This window comes from Mastigoproctus giganteus, chromosome 8 (assembly GCF_048544385.1).
Source record: "Mastigoproctus giganteus isolate SK-2022 chromosome 8, ASM4854438v1, whole genome shotgun sequence".
NCBI lineage: Eukaryota > Metazoa > Arthropoda > Arachnida > Uropygi > Thelyphonidae > Mastigoproctus > Mastigoproctus giganteus.
In genome coordinates, this window is record NC_143582.1 from 49167875 (window position 1) to 49189024 (window position 21150).

At 37.7% G+C, this 21150-nt stretch overlaps 1 protein-coding gene across 2 annotated transcripts in view; it reads right to left on the reverse strand.

Annotated features, from left to right (window-relative positions):
* Positions 1–21150, reverse strand: part of LOC150081523 (DDB1- and CUL4-associated factor 6-like) — a 328354-nt gene that overhangs the window by 238040 nt on the left and 69164 nt on the right. For both annotated transcript variants that reach the window (XM_090380016.1, XM_090380015.1), the window contains exon 6: positions 675–810. In XM_090380016.1, coding sequence (XP_090236142.1) covers positions 675–810 — 136 coding nt within the window. The remainder of the gene's footprint in view (positions 1–674; positions 811–21150) is intronic.

Here is a 21150-nt window from a genome sequence, read left to right on the forward strand (position 1 = left end):
ATATGAGTTCAAAAGGCACCCAAGTTGGTGCCATAATGCATATGGGTAGTCATTTTGAAGTAGTCAATAAATGAGTGCTGTAAAAGTAAAGGCACATAAAATTAACAACTACTCAAATATTGGGGCATATTGATTGAACTCTTTTTAGCAATGCTTGGTTTTTGTTTACAGACTTGGCCTACAGTTTTATTTGCTCTTTGCTTGTGTTGATGTCAGTTTATGTACATGAATAAACATTTTATAAAATTTTACAATTTGTTCTGATTTACAACTCAGCATAGAATTAAATGTTCACTTTTAGCAATGAATACCAAGCATTAACTTTTCAACTGTTATTTACAAATTTTTTGGAATGTTGATATTTCTGAATATCCCAAAAATTAGAGTACATCGGCTACACTCTCAAAATATAGGTGGCAGCAAACATGTTAAATGCTATTCAAAATAACCTGAATGCTGGGAAGCAGTCAAAAGGTGTGAAGGAGGCTACAGTGAAGGTTTTAATGTATATTATGTTATAAAATAAATTTGTTTTAAATTAACCACTTTTATGCATTAAGTATATAGAAAGGGTTAATGTTAATAAAATATTTTTAGCCTATATTAATGATAACATTAAAAATATTATCATCATACTTAAATATGCTACACTTTTGTATCATAATTTCACTTACCTGTGGCTCGAGTACCTAGCATTCTACGATCAAAAATTCGGACGGATGCATCAGCACAACCTACTCCAAGTTGGTAAGGAGTTAAAGGATTAACTGCTAATGAAGTTACTGCACACCGACAGTTAATTAAAATGTCCTGTAAAAGTTCTGGATATAAACAAATCTTATACACTTATAGGAAAACTTATATACACTTGATCTTTAATATATATAATTAATTATTTGATTTATTTCGAAAAAATATTTACTAATAATAAAATCAGCTTTATTAGCCTTTAATGTATAAATAAACATCAGATTAAAGACTATGCCGGCAAGAGTTATCACAAGCAACAAGAACAACAAAAAAGCTCCTACAAGTACTTATTATAGAGAATTTACATACCTATTTTAGAAGGACGTGGGGGGTATTCCTGTATATCATTAACAAAACCCCTGGCAGCTTGTCTCAGAGAACTTCATATCGGACTGCACAATTACTCCTAGATCCTTTTCATTTTCTACTTCCCTGCGTGGTACTGTACTATCAACTGTGTAGTATCACACAGTTGATATGTCACTCGGGAATAACTGCTACCCATATGTAGTAATTTGCATTTGTCAATTTAAACTTCAATTGCCATTTCTCAGCCAATCTACATAATTTTCCTAGATCTTATTGAAGCAGCATACCTTCATTACAGTTATTAACCATCCTGCCACTCTTTGTATCATCTACCAACTTAGACATTATGCCTGATAAACACTCACCAATATCATTAACAAATACAGAAAACAACAATGAGCCAAGCATTGAACCCTGTGGGACACCACTAATAACATAATTCATGAAGAGCAGTGTCCATTGATAACCACTCTCTGTCCTCTCCAATTCAACCATTCCTCTATCCATAACAATAACTTTCCCTTAATGCCACACTGCTCCAATTTGTATAGCCGCTTTTATGTGCAACAGTATCAAAAGCTTTCCTGAAATCCACATTTGGATTTCAGGAAAGCTTTTGGATATTAAAATTCAGGATATTAAAATTATTTTTTGCATCCAGTTCCTTTGTCACTGCATCACAGTATCTAATTAAATTGGTCAGACAAGATCTCCCCTAGACAAATTCATGCTGCGACTGAAATATAACTGCACTCCTGCCTAGATGGTCCTGCATTACTTCTTTAACCAGTGATTCCATTATTTTTTTCTGGAACAGAAGTCAAGCTAACAGGTCTGTATTACTCATGTCACCCTTTGATCCTCCTTTGTGAACTAGGGATAAATTCACACATGTCCAATCCACAGAGGCCTCCCCTGAATCTAAAGATGCTCTCATAATCATGGTTAAGGGTTTGCTTACTTCGTTTGCTTAATATAACAGGATACCCTAAATATAACAGGATAAATCCCACCCACCCCAGGTGCCTTTTTTATGTTTAACTTTGGCAATTGCTCTCTACACCTTAAACAGTACTTCTTAGTTGGTATGAAAAGCATAGTAGCTTCTGTGATTATTTTCCTGGATGCTTCCCATTTAAAATTTGTTGTTGCCAACATTTGTTGGTCCCACTGTATAGAATTTAAAAACTGTCTGAGACCACTGCAAAAGCAAAAACTTTTCCCTTTACTCTTGGTGGTAGTTACATATTTAAGTAAATCCCACATCAATACATTGTGATCACTGCTACCCAGTTGGTCTTTTACCTGCAGATTCTTAATGAATGAAGAATTGCTGCCGATAATCAAATCAAGGGTACTGCTTCCTCTTGTTGCCTCTCAAACACGTTGCTGTAGAAAACAGTCATCCGATAAATCCACAACAATCTTTTTAGTGTGTGAGTAACCAAACGCCAATTTCAAATCAACATCTGAAATGTTGATTTGAAATTGACGTTTGGTTACTCAAATTCATCTGAAATTTCCAATTTCATCTGAAAAGTTAAAATCCTCCATTGTAAGACATTGTGATCTACTGATCCACTACTTCTCTGTATAGTTGTTTAGTACACTGATCAGTCAATAAGCCTATAACACACTCCTAGTATCACATTTATTTTCCAGTGCTCATGTTACACCAAACTGATTCAACATTGCATTGGCCACCCATATCGACTGGATGCAATGACTTATACTTAACATGCTTCTTAACTAAAAGCATAACCCCACCTTTCCTTCTGTTCTTTCTGTATGCACTGCACTCCGGCCGAGAACATAACAACAGAACACATCATAACATTTACAATACACTGTACAAATGTCCAGTTTTGGCGTAAGCTTCAACACAAAAAGTAAAATAGCAACTAATGGGGGAAACCCTGGGGTCCACCACAACAACACATGAATATCCCCCCACTGTATGCTGTACTACAACATTCAACAGAACAAACACACCACTCCACACATCCACACTTCCAGCATTGGCACATGCCTCATACAGATGCTACAGTGGTAATGGAGAAAACCCTGGAGACTGCCATGAAACAAAGATATCTTGTATGCATTGTACTCCCCATATTCAAATTCTGCATCCCTTATGTCTGAATGCCACCATGTCTCCGATATCCCTACAGTGTATCTTGTATGCATTGTACTCCCCATATTCAAATTCTGCATCCCTTGTCTGAATGCCATCATGTCTCCGATATCCCTACAGTGTCTATATCTGATGACTTCATCAGTACTTCAAATTCATCAAATTTATTTACTATACTCATAGCATTGGTTGGTGTACATGCACCTGTTCTTTTTCTTAGTTACCCTAACACAGCCCATGTATTACTCGTTCCATGATGACCCAAAGCAGTGCTAAAATCTCCTGCACCTTACTTTCCAGGCTGTGCTTTTTCCAAAATAATCGGTGCAAAAATTGCTTTCAACTCTGACTGCATCTCTAGAGTCAGTTGGTCAGAAAACTGATAGATAAAGCTATTAGTTTTCTGAACCATCTAACACTGTCTTGATACTATCAGCAAATATTCTTGCATCCATTTTATTTATATGTATCCCATCCCTGTAGAAGCACTCTCTCCTGTTAACAAGCACAGACCACACTGAGAAAAATTCCATCCCATGAACCTTGCACCATCTCTCCAGGGCTGATCTGATTGAGAAGAGTTGCATCATGTGTCTTGTTCGATCAGTTCCAATAGAATCAGTGCATTATCACAGACATTTTCAAATTTAATCTTAACTCACAAATTTTTCCCAACATTGCCCTGTATTTGTTAACTAAATCCTCAGATTTCCTAGTCTTAATGTCAGTAGTGCCAACATGTACAATAATATTACTTTTTGTGCCCTTAAAATAGTGTTTCCCAAACTGTGTTCCATGAAAAATCGTAATTAATAATTAGAAAAATAAACTCAAATTAATAGCATAGCTTAATTTGCGGTACTCACCTTTTTATATAATCTGCAATTGATGTGTTGAGATAGGATAAAAAGAGTGATTTCATCATCATTCTAAATTTAATGTATTATCATTAAATTAAAATCTAGTTTTAAAATTTTTCAGTACGAAGCCGTTATCATAGAGTGGTTTCGTCATCATTCTAAATTTAACGTATTAAATGCCAAACTACCCTATATAACCTCTCACCGGCTTGGAATCTCATGCACCTGAGATTACCACATGTATCAAAGAGCATCACGGGAACATAGTCTTTTAAGTACATGCATTCACTCCCTCCCACTATCGCCAACTGAAGGCGTTAACGACGAAAGCCAATTCGTTACGGCTCTTGGCCTCCTCAGTTTAACTTTCCTAGCTTTATCATTTCAACTTTTAATTCATGACAACCAAGGATGAAGATGTGCACTTCTATTTCTCTGAGCATATTTTAAACTCCATTTCCAAAATTTAAACGTATCCATATTAATTCCAATTTTTAAACTCAACTACCATTTTATCCTATCTCAACACGTCAATTGCAGATTATATAAAAAGGTGAGTACCGCAAATTAAGCTATGCTATTAATTTGAGTCGATTTAAATCGGTACTTTAAGAATTCTACAATTTATCTAATTGTTAGAAAAATAAAATAAAATAAATAAATTTTGCATATTTGTAGTGTACCCCACTTTTGTATCATTCTAATTTTTAACTTTTTTTTTTTCTGTTATTAATATACTGGCATAGACTAATAATCAGATAGACTGCAGAACACTTTATTTTGGCAGGCTTTTGCATAAAGAAGTATGCATAGAGGTAATGACATCTATGAAAAAGTAGCAATGTAGTGATCTAATATACCATTCGTATGGCGATTTAGCCTGGAGTATGCGAGTTGAAGGAGAGGGGGAAGCGAACCGATATCATAGCTAAACTAACTTCCTTGTATAAATTTTTTTTGATAATTATCAGTATTTCGAATATTATTATTAAAATAAATGACCATGGATTTGTGGTTGAAAAAAGGAACTTTAAAATGAGAAGCAAGTACTTCTAATATTGCAACTGTGGTCGATGAAAACGAACACAATATTGTCACACTTCAAAGTGAGGATGAACAATCGCAGCCTGTTGTTCCCCAAAACTACGAAGTGAAAAAACAGGAACCAATTAATAAAAAACCAAAACGAAAGTATGATGACAGTTATTTGAATTTCGGCTATACATGTGTGTGTGTGTTGGAAATAAAGATGCTCCTGATGCACAGTGCAACATATGTAATAAAATATTAGCAAACAGTTCTTTGGCTCTGCTAAACTTGTGTTTCGTAAGTGTTCCATAAATACATTGTGAGATGAAAAGTGTTCCGTGACTAAAAAAGCTTGGGAAACGATGCCTTAAAGATATCTGTTTTACATCAACTTTTGTCCCTGGCAGACATATTCTGATCCTATTCAACCTATCCCCTTCTTGCATAATATATTTTCTGTTCCCTATGCGCGTGCGCGTCGGTGTGACGGCTGCCTAATCTTGAGCTCCTCAAGTTTTCAGTGTTTAATGTATTTTTTTTAGCGAGTCTGAGTAATATGTTCGTATAGTGACTTCCTAAGTTATCCTGCATCCTTGGTGAAGATGAATACCATGAATCTTTAGGTAATTATTGTTTTTTACTTGATTTTTTCTTGCCTGTACTGTATTCACATTTGCCGCCTTTGCATGTCTCAATGCCCGGATGTTAACTCCTTGGTTACTAGCCTTCACTGCTCACTAACTCTTGCCCACTACTGTATCACAAGGTCAAGCAGTTGCATTGTGTTGGGAGTTATTCGCCAGTCGACCCCCCGTATTGCAGGACGTTTACAACTCCGACCTATTTACGCTCCCGCTCTACTTATGAGACTGCCTTCGGCAACAAGCTGGAAGGAACTTGGCAATCAAGCGTTTGGTTATTTGTCTGCTATTTGCCTGGCAACGAAGTTTTGGAAATTGTCAGCTTTGCCTGGAAAACGCTCTCAACAGACCACTTTTACTTTGACTACTAAACACAATTGTAAACTCTTTTTCAACCCACTCGTAATCCTTTTATCTGCGCCTAAAATCTGAAAATGCCTTCAAAGCAAGATCACCCAAATAATGAAAGCTGCGTAATTTGTGGCATTGTTCCGGACGTAGCTATAGAATGTACTTCCTGTCTCAAGACATACGGAAGCGAATGTCTCGCGTTGGACCTAAAGAGGCTCGGGAAGCAGCGACGGAAAGTATGGCAGTGTCCCCCCTGTAAGGGAGAAAATTATATGCAGTCACTAGGAACAACTGGTGAAACTTCTAACAACGACGTTAACCAAATTTCGGATTCACTTGAGCACAGGACCCAACCCGCACCTGAAGTAGACACGGAAAAACTGAGATCGTCAGATTCACATGTGGAATTGAGCCCTGACTCATTACTGGCAGAACAAAATCTCATCATGCAAAAATCAAGTAGTTCCCAACAGGATAACATCCTATCAACAGAGATCTCAGCAATAGTTAATCAAGCATCACTCGAACACAGTCCACTTCTTGTCTCGCTCCTCACAAATATCGAGACAACTCTATGTAAGAAGCTATCCCCAATTAATAATATCCTCGCAGACTTACTGCTTGAAAACAAGCGACTACGAGAACAAAATGAATGCATGCACAAAACATTGGAGGTGTTGGGGAAAAACTTTGATGACCTGAAGCACTCTGTTTGTGATCTTGCTGTTCAAACTAACCATCATGAGCAGCATCCTCCGGAAGGACACGTTCATGCGAAACCGAGAGCTCCTACCCAAACCACCCCATCTTTATTATCACATGACTCCTCTCCATCCCCCATTCTTACAAGATGTGAGTCTGAAGTTGTGTGCCCTGAAATCACAGCAGATGCCAGCGAATACTCTGGAAATACTGCCTCCCAGAAGATCCATAGAAGTCATCAGGAGCAAAACCTGCCAAATTGCACCTTTTCGCGATCACAAAACTCACATATGGGGTCCTCGCGCTCGAGACCGGATAATGCTCTGGCTGCGGAAGTGCATCGCAATTGTGGCTCCACCTCAAACAACGTGAGGGGTAACCATTATACAGGGGCTACAATTGTATCTAATGTAAAGACCCATAGAGACACTACAACGTATGCAATGATTGCAAGCCAAAGAACAAAAGAACACGCACTGACCCGTAATCCAACTCTTAAGGAACTGAGCCCCAATCTTAAAGTTATTGGAACCAATTTGCACTTCAGCAAGATGCAAATTGCGAACACTAGAATGATGGACAAGCGGATGCGTAATGTCTTCATTAGTAGGCTCTCCCCTGCTACCTCAGCTGATGATGTGGAAAACCTTCTTGCGGCAGTCAAAATGAATGGTAGAGTCACTAAGCTGTCCACGAAATATCCCACCTACGCCTCCTTTAAGATCGATGTTGCTGATGCAGATTTTGAAGCACTCTTCAATCCTGAAATCTGGCCTGCTGGAGCTCTTGTTATGCCATATCTCGGGCAGCGATATAGAAGAAATGGAAAGGACTCCCACCAATGGTACCCTGATTCATAGCAATCCCAGATCTTGTTACCGCAACCAGAATCACAGACACAGAACACCAATATGCCGATCCCTGTGCTCATCAATCCTAGACACACCGTGCTGAATCGAGTAGTGCCATGTCAGAGACCACCCGTCCGTATCAAAGTACCCAGAGTACCTGCCTGCACCATCTTTTATCAGAATGTGCGTAGTCTTAGGAACAAGCTTGATACTATGGAGCAAATTCTGCTCTCCGGACATTTTGACCTGCTCGCCATCACCGAAACCTGGCTGAATGATGATGAAGAATTCCTAGCGGCAGCTGCCCCAGCTGATTATGGGGTGGTATTCACATCTCGGATTGCACGCAAGGGTGGAGGCGTCGCAATATTCTACAAGAAATCCGCTTTCAAGCTATTGGATAATAAATCCAGTAACTCTCCTAACTATGAAGCAATCCTCGTTACGTTAGGATACAACTTCGTGACGTTTGACGTCTGTGTGCTGTATATACCCCCAAAGCCATCCCAGCAAATCATCCTTGAAGTTTCCAACTGGTTAATCAATCAGCTGCATCCCACAGCTTCTCACTTAGTTTGTGGTGATTTCAATTTACCTCCTCAGCTATCTAATCTGAAAAAGGATCTTCTGGCACACTTGAGATGTGCTGACCTACAACTTATTAATGAAGCTCCAACCAGGAGGAATAACCTCTTAGATCTAGTTCTAGCCTCTTTCCCCTGCACCCTTGATTACATTACAAAAACGTCATTTGACTCTGATCACGTCCCGATACATATGACCGCATATCTGCCAGCCCCCAAATTAGAAGCCAGAAGGACAACAACAAAGGTTGACATCACTAGCCCCAACTTACTTGATGTAGATAAGTGCATCAGAGCCGCCTCTCTCATTCCCTGGGTGGCCTTAGAGACTTGTGACCCAGAACTAGCTGTGAACGTTCTCACAAACTGGATCAACACGGTTGCCAAATATGCTGCCTCTAAAAAGATCACAATCAGTCCATATACAAGACTTTGGTGGAATTCTGAACTCAAAATGAGTTTCCAGCTGAAGCAACAGCTCCATCGCACATGGAAACAGTCGCAAAACGTCAATGATCGTATCGTTTATTCAAGGGCACGGGCTCAATTTAATCGCCTGAAATCTGAGGCAATCAAATTATACGTTAACTGTGAGCTGGCTAAAGGAAAAATTCCATACAAAAAAGTGAACCCTCATTTTCCTTTACAACTTGATCCTGAATTGTGGCTCGATTTCGTCACAAGATTTAACCGTAATCCTATGCCAAACTCAGATCTAGCTCTACTAACAGAGCCCATCCAGCAAGAAGTGTTGAACAACATTCAGATTACAAAACAACAACTGATCGTAGCCATCAATTCTCTACCTGCCTCGTCAACCACCGGTGATGATGGAGTTCCCCAATTCATGCTCAAATGCCTAAGTCCGTACATTATTCAGCCACTTTTAATTATCTTCAACCAGTTACTCTCGAACAAAATTTTCCCACAGCAGTGGAAAAACTATCTCATCAAACCTTTAGCCAAAGTTCAGTCGCCATCGAAACCTAAACACTTCCGACCCATCTCCAACTCCTCCAGCCTGCTGAAGCTCCTGGAGAAGGCCTTACTCCCCATCCTCACTAAGCAGATCTTGCCCAGTAATCCAGCCCAAATTCACTACTCCCTTCCAAACAGATCAACGATCACCAATCTGCTAGCCACCACAAATACTATCTTGTCAGCATTGGAGAATAGGCAGGAACTAGCTGTGACTTACTTAGACATTGAAGCTGCATTTGATGCCGTCCAAGTAAACCAACTTCTCACTCTCCTGGAATGCCACTTCCAGATCACAGGGAACATATTATGCTTTCTCTCCTCTCTTCTGAATAACAGAGTTATAAAGCTTCATACAGGAGATCGCACCCTTACTAGATCCCTCACCGCAGGAGTCCCACAAGGAGGGGTCCTTTCGGGCCTTCTGTTTTCATCCATTATCTTCCCACTGGTTGCACATTCTCGATGTCTACTGAGCTATGCGGACGATATCAAGATACTCACTCCCATCACCCCCGGTCAAGACCTAGATCTGGTAAAAGTGGAAATTAACAACACTCTCACCACAGTCACATCTTACCTCTGCCAGTTTGGGCTCAAGATCAATCCTGCTAAGTCCGAATTCATGGTGTATTCATTGAAGCAAACTCCTTCTTCTCTCCAGCCTTCGGTCGGCAACACCCTCATCCCAATTGTGTCCAGCCATCGTGATCTGGGCGTTGTATTCGACCCAAAACTTCGATTCAACGCCCACATGGATATGCTCCTCACACGTGCTTCAAGACTCCGGTGGATAGCAAAACAACATCTCCTTCATATCACAGATAAAAAGATAACCGTGAGGTACATAAGAACAGTTATCTTTCCACCTTTACTCTATGCTGCTGAAATTTGGGCGTCAGCGGCACCATCAATAAAGAAACCACTCTTTGCCACAGAATTCTGGCTCCTAAAGTGGGCCAACAGAAAGCACAACCTTCCAGCTCTGATTCGGACCACACAGCTTGCCAACTCTCTCGGAATTCCACGGCTTCCCACCTTAGTCGACGACCAACGCCTCCTAGCAACAGTCAGGATGATAACAGGCATAATGGCAACACCTTCATTCTGGGATACCTGTGGCTGGAGGATCCCCCCTGCTGCCCTTAGGGCCAATCCCGAGCTCCACTCACATTCAGCACGACTCCATCTCTCGGACAGGTTCCTTCCTCAGCAGATGCTCAAGCAAACCCAGGCACTGGACGCCGACCTGAACAAATTCGCTGCTGACCGGACTTACCGGAAAAAAATTATGACGAGTAGGACTAATCGGCAATGACTGATGTATACCTTGCATCTGTTCCTGTCTAATTGAGCTGGTGCTCTTATCTCGATGTTAAGCCAGCTCAATCAGATTTAACTCTCGTAAGGAGTTCTCTCCTTTGTATTATAATGTTTTCTTTGTAAAATTACCTTTTGTAAATAATTGTTCAATTTTCCCGGAAGTTTGGGAAACTGTAAGCCCCTGGCTTTATGGCCGTGAAGGGTAATAAAGATTATCTCTCTCTCTCTCTCTAACAGAGTCACTGATAATAGCCTCCTGTGCAACCTACACATTCTGCCTGGGGTTGCCATTGTGTTGCCTGATGTGCAAGTTCAAGCTCTGGCATTGAGGTGGGCAGCTAAGAGCTTGATGGGCCTCCCAACTGGCTGGATGTTTGATAGTGACATAATCTATATATATGGGACGCAACAGCAAATGAAATGACAGTGACTGGATGGAGACAGACATTGATACACAATGTCCCTGCATCCATTCTGCATAATAAGTTCTGAAGCAGGTATTTTGACTTGGACACTTGGTAACATGTAACAGAAAAAAATGGTTAAGGAAACGTAATGGATATTGGTATAGCAGTGTAGTGTCTGGACATAGTAGCAGTTTGAATATATTTAAACTAGTGTGAAAATCTGAAGTCCAGAATTCAAATTCTGGCTTCTCCTATTCCTTCCATGAATAATTCTTGATTGCTCTGACCAAATTTCAGAATATATTTATTAGTTATTAAAAATATACAAATAAAATCTAAATAACTTCAATTAAGCATACAATATAATATTATTTTACTTGTGCACTATCAAAAATTTGAACATCATTTTGGCCAGAGGATATGCCCCTCCAGCCAATGGGAAGAGAAGATCATTAGAAGGGATGATGTTCATTGACATGGTCTTCAAATTACTGATATTGCATGGAATTAAGATCCATCACTAGTTGGAATCCACCCACATATGCAGCATTAGACACATTTTGAACAGAAATTATGCCATAATTTCTGTTCATGGATGGAAATAATATTTCCATCTTTGAATCTGTAGTGCTGTATGACATAGATAGCCATTCTCCCCAGTCTTCCCTTCATCTCCCCACCACTTTTGGGTGATTCACGAACAACTTTATTAACCTTGGGAGAGTTAAGATTTACTTCTTTCCTTTCCTTCCTTTTATTCTGGTGAAACTTCTACATGCTTTTTCTTTTAGGTATTTACACTCACTGCCTCCATGCAAATGTTACAGTTGATAAAGGCAACATACAGATGCCAAAAGCTCCTGTATTTTTAGATTTTATGATACTACTTCATTACACTTTTAACTCAGTATATTTTAAAATAATATTTTGTTGTATGTTTAATCAAAGTTATTTCGATTTTATTTTTATATTTTTAATAAAATAAATATATTCAGAAATCTGGTTGGAGCAATCAAAAATTATTCATGTGTCCAGTTCCCAACCTCTGAGAGCTTATCACCATCTACATTATACGTGCAACCCAGTGATAGAGCACCTCACACTTGTCTATAGGTTCCTTTACCATCAAGTTATCCCCAAAGGTTTTCCGATCAAACAACTGTTCTGGGACAACAAGCCAGGGAGACTTATTAGTAGGTTGCAACATCAAATATTGAAATTTTGGATAAGAAGATGCAACACAGATCTAAGAAATCTGGAACACAAAAAGAGATGGGTAAGTGAACTTCTAAGAAGACATTTAAGCAACTCATTATTTTGTTCACTTTTAACCATAGTTATTAACAGAGTCACTTCTGTCACAGAAAGGTCATGACATATACAGAAATTACATAGATTATATAAAGAACAAAGCAAGGACAACAGCAAGGACAAGCTCAATGGGAAAACAATCAAGACCTTGTTGGAAAATTTGTTTTCAGCTTAAAGTCAACAAACTTGATTCCAACAACATTCTTTTCATTTATTGAGTAAAGTGGCCTCTAGCCAAAACAAATCTGGCAAATCTGCCATATATATATATAGAAATATGTATGGTACAGTATACAATTATTAACAATACAAATTTCACATTCACGTTACAAATCAACTGTACTGTGCAATGGTCATCCCCTCAGCTACAGCACAACAACCTGGAAAGTAGGCTACAGCAGAAACCGATGAAGAGACATTGTCCACAGATGAGCACAAGCATCACATCCCAGAGACTGATCATCACGAGCTGGAAAAGTAGGCTACAACAGAAACCAATGAAGAGACACATTCACAGTGAGCACAAGCATCACATCCTAGAGATTGATCATCACCAGTATTCTCCAAAAGATAGAGTTCAACGAACAGCCATCTACCAGCAGCTAGAGAGCTCAACAGAAGTCACTCATATTAACCAGCAAAACCAAACTGGAAGGTGTTATATCAGGATCAAATCCAAGAAAAACAACTAAGGCTTCTTGCCAACTGCATTGGCAGGAGCACCCATTAAGGAAACAGAGTACCAAACATCCTTCCACCTCTGCAAAGAATTTTCTCTGTTTCTATATAAAAAAATAACATACTGTTCCATGTAAAGAAGAGGGTACAGTCCACCAATTCATCCATTATTCAACCTGAACTCTTTCAATTGCAAAAGTATATTGCTTCTCAAGAAAACTGAATTTGCAAAATTTTGAAAAGCAATAAAATTTTCCCTTGTTTTAATAAGTAATGGCTCAACCCCATCCACCAGATGAGTTACATTATCAACATTATTCAGTAAATCAAAATGCAAATCAGCATATTCCAAACAATTAAACACAACATGTTCCCATGTTTCCAGATCACCATACGTACAGTTGCATCTTGTTACGATTCCAAGACTATTCAGTTTAGCAGAAAATGATCCGTGACCTGTTAGTAAGAATGTATAACGTAGATTTGGTACTAACCAGATTGGTTTAATATAATTCACAACATTAACATAAGGGAAAAATTTGAATGTTATTCTACCTTTTTCCGAACAATTCCATCTGTTTTGCCATTTTTGTAAAATGAGCTCCCAAATCCTCTTCTTTTCATTTCTCAAGTCATTTAAAGTGTTAATTTCAATGTCCAGCTACTCGGATTTTATACCTCTTCTCAAATAAAAGGATAGGCTTCTAAACACTAACTGCAAATCAAGTGGCATTTTGCCAGCTAACACTTGCAAAGCTTCTGTGGAAACCATTCTGCAGGCCATAACCATTTTGAGTAACATAACTCGATGTATAGAACAGAGCTTTCTGGTGTTGCTTACTTTGATTGCATGGCCAACCCAGATTTATGCACCATATGTAACAATCTGCAGAAAAATGCAATCATAAATCAAATGGAATGCTTTCCCCTTTATCAACCATTCCACCCACGTTATTCTTGAGATCACTGCAATAAATTTCTTCACTTTCTCTCATATATAATTAATATGCGGGGTAAAGTTCAAGCCACTAGCAATACATATTCCCAAGTATTTAACCATTAACATCTGCTGTAAGGAAATACCATTCAACCTTAAGAGCAGAGGTCTACTAAAAGCCAATTTACCCTTCAACATTATGATTTTAGTTTTGGATGTAGAGATTGTCAACCTATGAAAATTACACCATTTGCATAATTCTTTCAATATGCAATCAGACCTCATTTCAAGCTCCTTTCTGGTGTTTCCGTATACAAGTATTACCATATCATCTGCACAAGCTATTGTGTGTGAGAGATCAAATTCTCTCTTGAGCCAATCTTCCAAAACAAAGTTCCACATTAAAGGACCAAAGACAGATCCCTGCAGGCAGCCTCGAATTACGCGATGCATAATTGATCCAAAATTCGACTTAACTGTTACTGTGCGATCCCTAAAGTAATCCTTAATTATAGAGAAAATATTAAAAGAACATTTAGCCATGCACAACATCATCAGTACACTGTCCCAACTAATGGAATCAAAGGCACCTGCAAAGTCTACTAAAATTCCCAAGGTATATTTATAATTCGATTCCCAAACATTGCGAACTAAAGAGTGAAGCGCATCCTCAGTACCTACACCAAGAGTGAAACCATATTGTTTGTAAGAAATGCCAATATTACTGCTTTGGTGGATAGCAATCCGATGGCTAAAAGCTTCTCAAACTTTACCAAGACCAGGAAGCAATGCAATAGGTCTATGAAGCAGGTGAACTGGTTGGCTTGGTTGAAGATTTTAGGATAACCTTGAGCAGTGCATCCTTCCAAGGAGATGGAAATACACCATCTCTTAGACAGTTATTAAAAACTTGTAACAATTCGTTCGAATAAAGATAAGAGAACTTTTTGATTACTTCTCCCTCCAGTAGGTCCATACCTGGACATTTGTTATTTAATGGACTTAACAATGGTGAGAAGTTCATCATGGGTAAAGGGTAATTCTTCAATGTCGTTACATACGGCTCATTCAACGCCTGCATATGATGATGTTCTAGATTAACACATGGGTTATCAGCCATGTTATCATTACCTATAAGGTGATCTAAGACTGCACTCGTGGAATCTTCCTAACTACACATCTCAGTGGTGCCCTTGCCAATAGAATATAAACATCAGCAACTGCTCTGAATTTGCCAGTACAAATTTTATGAACTAATCCCCAAGGGTCATTATTTCCTGCTGTTTTCACCAATATTTTCCACAGTCATATTTCTGTTCAGCAATAGCATGGATATACTTATTATGAAGACTTTGATAGTCTTTCTTTAATCGAATAACTTCCAAGGCACTTTCCCAACATTTGCTCTTCTGAAATTGCTTCCTAGCCTTATTAACCTGTTTTTCAAAAGAGTAAGCTGAGGTGTCCACCACTTAACTGGTCTATGTTTTATCTGTTTCCATTTCATAGCTGCTACACACGCATCATAGATAAGTTTTTTCAAAAACCCCACAGAGTTCTCTCTTGTCGTGTTATATAACTCAGAGATCGCAACCATGGCCTGCTGAAGACTTATCTCAAAGTTATCCCAGTTTGCATGCTTAACAGAAAAGCATCATAATTGATTCAAGCCAACATTGTTTTCCCTATGTGTATTGATTTCATAAAATATCACAGATGATCACTCAATACCCAGTCAGATTTGACTTTCCATCCATAGACAAATCTAGCACCAATTGAGTTTGTAAGAGTTACATCTATGTTTGATTCACCATTTACTGTCCAAAAGGTGGACTATTCTCCAGGTTGATTGTGAACCATAAGCTTCAGGTCTGCTATCATATCACCTAAAGCCTTCCCTCTATCATCAGTAGTGCCACTGAACCAAAGTAGTGGCATTAGAATCAATTGCAAACAATACGGGCAAATCTCCTAGCTTATCAAGAACGCTATCCATATAAACTAAATATGGCCGAATGTCAGAGTTGTATTTAAAATATATTGAAATAAATACAAATGCACCAACAGTAGACTGAATGTTAACACAATAGTAGACTGAATGTTAACTGAATGTTAACCACATGACTGCTATATAAGGATTCAATTTTGGTTAATACTAAATCAGAATTAAAAACAATTATTGCAGCTCTCACTTCTGGACAATGATTATATATTACCCTACAGGAAAGGGGGTAACCAACTATCTTATCATTCACATAATAAGCTTCTTGGATGCAAGCAACATCAATGTTTTCTCGTTGACATACAATTTTTATTTCCTCTGCAACAGATCGAGAATGCTGCGCATTCAGCTACATTATTTTCGAACCTTTAAACGAACTTATATTGCGAGTGTACTGATTTGAGTTACGGTAATTCGGACTATTGGCCATAGTTACGAAAGGAATCCATCATACGCAATTTAATTAGTTTAAGTATTCTTTGATATTCTGGACACTTTTTGTCATGAACAGAATGGTCTCCCACATGATTTCTAGCAATACAGTTTGAACACACAGCCTCTTTGTTAATGTCTTTGCAATTTTTATATGTATGGCCTTTCCCAGCACAATGGCTGCATATAAATCTCGTCGTCTACATGTTTTCATAGTATGCCCAAAACCCTGACAATTGTAACATTGTCACAAGATAGAAATTGTTTAACCTGTATGACATCAGTCCAAGAAACAAGCCCTGTTGTTGCATTAGAAACATTCTAATTCTTTGTGAAACCTCCTCCAAAATCTAATTATTCCCGGAATCACTCCTGTTTCTACTTACGAAGCGAACAGTGACCTCAGCAGCCGTATCCTCTTTCATCAAACCCAAATGCAAAAGATTTTTCTCATAAATGTCACATAGAAGATCATCCTTCTGAACTTCCTTACTAACATCATACATAATTAACTTCATTCCAGGTCTTTTGGGAAATCCAAAAGCTAATCCAAGCCGTGTCAGTTGTCCGCATTTTTTTTATATTTATTCTATGTCTTTTTTAGTTTGCATCTCTAAAACAATACCACAATCAAATACTTTTCTTACCTTCCGTATCCTGACCCCTCTCAACGAGTTTCTCATTTCCTTATCCACAGCAATTCGGACATCTTCATTACTTTTAAGTACAGAGTCGTCATTAGCTTGAATTAATAAAACATGCTCATCATCATATGGCCTAGCCACTTCATCGTCTGAGGAACTCACTTTCAAGCCAACGTCCTTTGCAGCAGAAGTTACATCACTCTTAACTACATCGCTATAAAGTTTCAGATTTTGTTGGTTATCCGTATCTTGCCTATAATTCTGAGCAGATTCATGCATACATTGTATCCATTCCTTAAATTTCTCATTCTGTATTCCAAGTTCCAAAACCATGGCTTCAAGAAGATCCCAGCTAGACAGTATCCCTCTGACTGAACTCCGATTGATACCACTCTCCTTGGCAAAAAGGATATCTTCCAAATCTTCTGTAAAGCTATGAGTATTATCTCCTCCGAAATCACCAGAAGAAGTCTTGTTTTTGGACAACAGGATTAAAATTCATGTTTTCGTTCCCAATTTATTTTGAACACAATGAAAAGATACTTGCTTCAGTGTCATTCCCCATCTCAATTTTAGCTGAAGAATTTTCAGTTTTCTCAGAAAAATCCATATCACTCTGAACATTTTTCTTAACTTTATGTAATTCCTTATCCCAATCATTTTTAGATGCATTGATCTTGACTTTCCTCTTATTATTTCGTCTTAAAACAGAGACCTACTGCACGATGAACACAGTGATCCAACTGAACTTTCTTCCCCACCATAGCATAACTGCCTTTGACAACGTGTTTTGATGGAATATTCAGATTTACGTGGCATCAAAAGTGCAATGATCTTATCATCCCTAGTTTCCTCACTATCCAATTCTGATAACATGATAGCTTTACCCGAAGGAACCTCCTCCCATTCCAACATCTCACCTACACCTCCAGAGATAGAGACCTCAGAAGATTCTTTACTTTGACTCAGTGACAATTTACCTTGATATATACTTGGATCCTAAAATTCTAGCTTACGCGAAAAATTCCAATTCTTCCTTAATCTATGTTTGAAATTTGCAGACTTAGTGGTCTCTGTAGCAATAGTGAGATCAGACTCCTTAGCACCACTTTCAAGATTCTTAGAACCTGCAACTTCTTTCAATTCAGTGCCACAAATTTTTTCACATATGAGATTAACCCTGTGTGTCTCTATTTGATAAATAATTTTTTTTTTTTTTTTTTTTAAATAATGAGAGGACACATAACCATATAGGGAGCACTACCAGCCTTCTTCTTTCATTAACAATGGCTGTATAGGCCTTTACTGTTTAAATTTAAAATTCTTTAAAATTATATATCTTTTCCACTAAGAAGATATTTTGTTCCAAACTTAGATGAAACTAATCAGCCAGATATACCCTTCCACCTATTTGAAGTCCTCTTTATCCATAACTTGCAGATTTTAAAAAGTAGCTCTTCAAATTTTTAAGTACCAGTGCTATGCTAAAGCATAGGCAGCTGGAACTGACAGTTAGAATAGAGAAAGCTCTAACTGCCAAAACAGACTTATCGCAAATCTAGCTTGAATATTACCTTTCCTTGATTAGAAATTGTCAAACCTAGTAGACCTTATCAGAATACATCCGTATATCTCAAGAGTATTTAAAGTAAGCACTTTAAAACCATATTTATAAACACTTTTAACAAGAGCACATATAATAGCAACTATCACAGCTAACTGCCATTGTTGTATATACTGAACTTAGACCAAAAGTTTACAATTTCTGTCCTACATGTTCTGGTGATACAAATAATTATGGGGGTAGAAGTTAGCCTTAAAGATCTATTGGAGAAAAAAACACCAATAGAGGCTCATTTCAAAGTTGTTGAATTTCTAAGATCAGCTAGAAGAGCAAAACATAATCTATCTAAACAAATGATTCAGATGTTAAAAGAGATACAGAATGACTCGAATATTGTAGCTGTCCCAGCAGATAAAGGACAAGTTATGGAGGTTACAGATAGATCAGAGTACAAAACAAAAGCACTGAAACACCTTGGGGATAACACAACACAACACAAAGCAATACATCATCCTTCATGGAGTAGATTAAAGGAGAAGGTGACATCCTTACTCAGGAGAAGCATGTACAATCCAAATTAAAAAATACAGTACTGGAGTTTACATGCTACAGGCTGCAACTGGTATTTGATTTTATGGATTCCCAAAGATCCACAAACCCAAAGTTCCCTTACATCCAATAATTTCCAGTATTGGGGCTCCTATTTACAATATGGCAAAATACAGTACATATCACTTTTAAAACCTTTAGTGGTCCATACTGAGTTTGTCACTAAATCTGCAAAGGAGTTCATATAATGTTTAAAAAGACAGGTAATCATTGCCGGTAATTGCAACAAGTAGCAGAATTCAATATATATTATATCGGAGCAATATGGCCTTAGTTGCTAATGCTCCTAAAAAAAAAAAAAAAAAAAAAAACCAAGCCTTCCATATATTATATATATTTAAATGAGTAGAACTATGTTACAGGCAAAATGACTGTGATAAATATAATGAACAACTATACAGACAAATAGAGTGGACCAACAAATCAGAATATCATACCCTGGTTGCTTTTAACTTTCCAGATATTAATACTGTAAGCTACTTCTTTCATATGGTTTTTATTTGCTTTTACCTACGAAGGCAAAAGCAAGTGAAAAGCATATCTCAACCTACCTAGCAATTATTTCCAATTGTATCATAAATGCTATTTTTCTCCTAGTGGTTATTTCCAATTCTGTTCTAAATGCCATTTTTCTCCAAGCGATTATTTCCAATTCTTTCATAAATGCTATATTTTTTACCTTTACTTAACAATTAAATTGCATTCCCAACTATATTTCACATTTGCTTAGAAAAGGGTTACAATGGGTAACCAAAGTATCTATCTCAGATAGCCTCTCACAGTTAACCAACAACAACAACCTCATCTCTCTCTGGTGCTGTGTGGGTAACACAACTACCTGACCTCTCCATGATGCTGTGTGGGTAACAATGACTGAGTATTGATGGTATAACCATAAGGAATTGAAGAAATCCCATTTCATTTGTGCACATCCATGGACATTAAGGTAGTATCCCTAACTAATCTGAAGGAAACTCCACTGCTTCAAGTCTCACAAATAAATACAGTATTGTTTCAGACATTTTAGACCTGGACCTGGCAAATGAAAAGAGCTGGAAAAAGAAATATATTATGAATGTGGCAAGACAGAATGAAATAATATGAATGTGGCTAGATTAAATTATTATCAAAAAATAATATTTCCACAGCTACAATTACAGGAAACAAAGAAAAATTAAAAGGTTCAAGAGAAAGGGCAAACTATATACAGTAATATTCTAGAGTAAACTGGAGAAAAAACAGCACATTCTGGCAAAGAGCTCCAAATAGATAAATTACTAAAGAACAATATAGTTAATTATATATTTTGGAATGACAGACAGACAGACAGACTCATCCAAGATAGAATTAAACTTCTACAAGATTATATGACAATAACAGGTATGTATGCTCAACAAAAGGTAAAAAAGGAAGATGTGGTGAATTATTATTATTATTGGTAACAAATAGTACCAGTAAGGAAGCAAGATTATAGAGCATCTGCCTAAAAAAAAACCACCCACCTCATCTGTCCATTTCCTCTAATAACATCTAATTCTTCCTTAAATTTTTTAACTACCGACTTTCACAACATCAGATGATAGTTTGTTTCAACAATAAATTACTCTTTAGCTGAAAGCAAAATTTTCACACGTCTATCCCGCAGCCATCCTTTTTTTAAATTTAAGTTTGTGTTCCCTTCTGTGTGTTGTCTGAAAAAGAGTTAGAATACCATCACCAAGCTTACTCAATCTACTTAAAGCTTTAAACACATCAATCAGAAAATAGGCACTTGCAAGTTCTCCTCGCAGTGCCTAGTTTCCAAGCACTACAATTTTCAAAATCAAAATTTTTGTGTTATAAGAATATTCTTTTGTGTTCTTGACTAATCTGGTTGCTCTTCTCTGCACCCATTACCCATATCTTTCTTAAAATAAGGCTTCCACACCTGCATGCAGTACTCAAGATGTGACCTAACCATCTCCTTATACAATGGGATAATCAACTCCTTATCCCTATTGGAAAATTCCTACATATAACTGACAAACCACATGAGATGTCTTAGCAGCCTGTCT